Source organism: Lithobates pipiens, unplaced genomic scaffold (genome assembly GCF_037356315.1).
Source record: "Lithobates pipiens isolate NorthernLeopardFrog02 unplaced genomic scaffold, aLitPip1_a1.2 Scaffold_23, whole genome shotgun sequence".
Taxonomy (NCBI): Eukaryota; Metazoa; Chordata; class Amphibia; order Anura; family Ranidae; genus Lithobates; species Lithobates pipiens.
The window spans coordinates 18330927-18335457 of record NW_027507785.1 but is presented as its reverse complement, the minus strand read 5'-3'; the positions used below and the strand labels follow the sequence as shown (position 1 = coordinate 18335457).

Below are 4531 nucleotides of genomic sequence, written 5' to 3'. Positions count from 1 at the left end.
GATCGGGCAAGTAAATCAGCTTTTCCAAATCCCCTAGACAGAAATGGGCAGTTAACCCTAGAAGTGGAGGACTGCAGATGCATCTTCACTGCACAGTATAATTTTCAGGTTTTCCTGAAGTTGAACTTTAAAATTCAGCATGCTCAACAGAATTTAGCAGATATAAAAGTACACATTTAAAAATGTTAAGTGTGGCCTAATTTGTTTGGAATATGTGTTTAACACACCTAAAGTCTACTTGTGCTCTACACCCCCCATTGCACAATTAGTTACCACATTCCAGACTTCCTATCTCTTCCTCACTACCTGTTCCACCTACCTGGGTGCTGCTCTCTTGGAAACCCCTTGAAGTGATTATTCAGAATGGGACTAGTGGTGCCTGGGCAGTTTTTCTCATTACATGTGCTGAGGTTGTGTGTGTGAGGTTTACCTTACACATGGCTCAGGCTACAGATACCACCATGGTGGGAGAAGCTGAGGAACAGTGACATTCTGAATGAAAGCAGAACTAAACTCTTTCTATCAGCGTTACCCATTTTTAATCCTTATGTTGCTAGCATTAATACATAGATAGGAATGTATATTATAATTACTTGTTTTAAACTTTTTTTTTACATTTCTTTAGTTGCTTCCTGGTTTCTGGCCAAAGCCAAAATAATGTCATACATTTTGGGCGTCTTCAAGGACATTTTTTTCTGTCATCTGGAGGAGGGGCTTTCTCAGCTAAGTACGCCTTCCTGTCTTCACACCTGAGCTAAAGGCAGATGTTTCCAAAATCTAGCAGTCTCTTGATGAATGTTGGCAGTCTCCAGCAACTTTTGCAGCATGCCAGCAGTCTCTAATAGTCTTTTGCATTAGCAATTTTGGTATCTCTGCCATTTTTTTGCACTGGTTGTACAATATTGCTGTCACGGAGCACTTTTATGATCATTATTAGATTGACATTTTAAGATTATTATAGATCTGTATTTTTTATTTTTTTCCTTTCTTTGTGTCTTTCTATATCTATTACTACTGGTGCCAGAGGAGAAGCACGGTAATATACTGCCCATATTGAGGATTGTCTGATTAGGTGATAGAACAGCGCAACACCACTCTTTCTATTTATTTACACTTATAGTAGATATGGTCTGATCCACTTCGGTGTATGCAGCAGTTCTCTTACTATTATTTATATTTTCTTACATGGTAGCACAGGAATATCCCTTTATCAAACTAGAAGATTTAATTACCTGATCTTCCGCACTACTAAACCTGTCCTCACAGTGTCTTTTCCCTCATACTCCAGCATACCAAGGTCCTTCTCCCCCATGCTTCAGCATTCTAAGGTCCTTCTCCCCCATTCTAAGGTTCTTCTCCCCCATGTTCCAGCATTCTAAGGTCCTTCTCCCCCATGCTCCCCCTTTTTTCCTATTCTAAGGTCCTTCACCCCTATGCTCCAGCACTCTACTGTCCTTCTCCCCCATGCTCCAGCATTTTAAGGTCCTACTCCCCCATGCTCCAGCATTCTAAGGTCCTTCTCTCCCATGCTCCAGTGGTCTAAGGTCCTGATGTCATCATCAAGACCAATGTAGAATCCAAAGTCCTGCATTGGACATGATGATACCAAGGGACAGTCCTCTGATTCAGTGTTAGGGATGGTCAGGTAATTAAAAAACATTGCTCCTCTACCCTAGACAAAAAACAAATTTCATTCCCACTACAAGGGATAAGTTTAACGTTTCCTGAAGTTAGGCTTTAAATCGTACCCAGATATATGTTCTGTTCAACTTCCTGTAATTCCCCTGAAAAGAAAAAGTCACCCTACTGAGTAAGGTCAACACTGGAAGCTAAGTAGGCCTTACAGAACTCAACAGAACTGTCAGTCTAATGCAGGAAGCCTGCTAACAAGAAGATAGGGAGACCCTTGAATAAAGCTCTATTAGTTTAATGCAGAGTTCCACCCGTTTTTAAGTTTATTAAAAGTCATAAGTGTAGCTGCTGACTTTTAATAAACAGATACTCACCTGTCCCATGGTCCAGCGATGCGACTGCCCAAAGCCTCGCTCCTTTCCCTCACCTCTCCGCGGCACCGGCATTGCAAGTGTGGGCACCGGCTTTGACAGCTTGTGGCTTCACAGCTGGGTGCGCACTGCTCATGTGCAAGTTGTGCTGCGCTCTCTTAGTGGCCAGACAATCTCCTGGGACCTGTGAAGCATCCCAGAAGATTGCAAAGAGGGAGGGGGAGAGAAGATGTTGCCTAGGGGGAGGGGAGGAGTCGCCTAGGCAGCAAGGCGAGGAGACTGGGTAGTGGGATCTGGGTACCTGTCAAAACTAGGTACCCGCTCCCCCCCCCCCCAAAAAAAATGACATGCCAAATGTGGCATGTAAGGTGGCGAGGAGTGCTTAAAGTAGAAGTTCCACTTTTGGGTGGAACTCCACTCTAACTGCAGTGGGAAAAAGTGAGGCCAAACATCTGGCTCTGCTGTCTGGAGGGAAACTGGAGGGAACCTTCAATTGCGAGTGTTTTTTTTTTTTCTTTTATAGAAGATAAAACAATTTTCACATATTTCCAAAATTACCTCTTTTGCTATGCAGGCTGCACGGTGTAAATTTTGGCCTGCTTTTGGGAAAATTAATGAATCTTTTGTAAATGTGTCTGGGTGACTTTGTAAGGAAGAGGGGGTTTAGAGCAACAAACAATGGCCATGGTTTAGTTGAATTGGACAGAACACACAAAGATTAAGCCACACCCTTTCGAGCCATTATAGTGTAGCCATGCCCAGTTATCATAACACTGCATTCGTTTGAATAACACTTGTGCTTTTTTTTTTTTTTTTTAAGGATCTTACCCCTCGATATATTTTATACGATATAAGCAATTTTTCTATTTTTGTATAATTATACATGAATGCAATTTTTTATTACATTCTATTGACTCATGTTAAGAACCGCCTGGAATAAAAATGCAGAATTCAACATTCTCTTCTCCTCTGGTGCTAAGCCTGACATTTGGTACAATTTCAGATTTTAATTATGTCTACGGGGTGATATCATTGCTTGGCTTTTTGATGATCATTTTTTCCAACTTGACAATAATATGTACAGTGTATTTAAACCAAAGTTTGCATGAGCCCATGTATGTTTTTATATCTGCCCTCTGTACCAACGGCCTTTATGGAAGCATCTCATTTTTCCCCAGCCTAATCGTAAATCTGTTTTCTAAGACTCAAATTATTTCCTACGCAGCTTGTATAACGCAAATCTTTTGCATCTATTTTTATGTGTCCTGTGAGATGACCCTGATGACGGTCATGGCGTATGACCGTTACATGTGCATATGCAACCCGTTGAGCTACTCCACCTTGATGAACTTAACAAAGGCATTTAAGATAATTATTGGCGTGTGGCTTTATTCTTTTATCTCCATCATTGTGCATACATTGCTGACAGTGCGACTTCCTCTTTGTGACAATGTCATCCTAAAGATCTATTGTGATAACTGGTCGGTGGTGAGACTCTCCTGCATTGATACCACAGTCAACAACATTTATGGTCTGTTTATTACTGTAAAACTATTGGGAGTGATGCCGATGCTGGTCATTTTATCTTACGTTAAAATTTTGAAGGTTTGTGCCAAGTCAAAGGACAATCTTTTGAAAGCAATGCAGACCTGCACTCCTCAACTGATATCTTTTGTAATTTTTGTTACTGACTGCCTCTTTGAGGTTATACTCTATCGCTTGGGGCCTACCCAAGTACCCTATGGACTTAGAGTAGCCATGTTGTTACAGAGCCTGGTGGTGCCACCATTTGTAAATCCACTTCTTTATGGAATGAAGATGCAAGCAATAAAAGTGAAAATACTGCAGTGTTTTACTATGAAAAAAAGAGAAATGGAAAAACAAGTTGACAACGCTTAAAAAAACAGAATCGTTTTTAAAAATGTCTACTATAGCCCATGTTCAATCAGAGTATAAAGAACCTCAACTGTAGAAGCTGTGCCCAAAAAAGGCGAACAGAGGGCAAAGGACTAATCACCAGTTTTACCTATGGTCTACCTGAAGCTCATCACTCCCTATTACTGACTTACCATGACTTGGAGTCAACGTGTCTGCCATCTTGGTAGAGGCAAGGCGTTGCTAACTCATGTCAGAGCCAGATTAAACTCTATGGAGGTCCCTAGGCAGTCGAAACCTTACCCCCCCCCCCCCCCCCCCCACACACACACTACTGTACATTACACATACTTAGGTTGCATCACCATTTCTTACAGACTGACAGCTAAAAGAAGATGAGCTTTTAACTACTCAAGGACTGAAAGGTTTTACCCCTTTAATGACCAGGCCATTTTTTTGCCATACGGCACTGCATTACGTTAACTGACGGAAAATATAACATTATGTTTTATTTAAATAATTGTTGTACTTATGTGTCTGTTTTATGTGTATGAAATTTTGATAACTAAATAATAAAATATTTCTAATACCTTTTAGATTGAGTACTCATGTGCCATATAAAGTCCACCTAATAATAGTCTTTTTTTTCTTGT

The 4531-nt window shown here is 40.8% G+C and overlaps 1 protein-coding gene across 1 annotated transcript; it reads left to right on the top strand.

Annotated features, from left to right (window-relative positions):
* The first annotated feature begins 2945 nt into the window (after positions 1-2945).
* LOC143927085 (olfactory receptor 1500-like) lies at positions 2946-3902 on the top strand. The gene has a single exon (XM_077451041.1). It carries the CDS (start codon positions 2946-2948, stop codon positions 3900-3902), a length of 957 nt encoding a protein of 318 aa, XP_077307167.1.
* Positions 3903-4531: the final 629 nt, after the last annotated feature.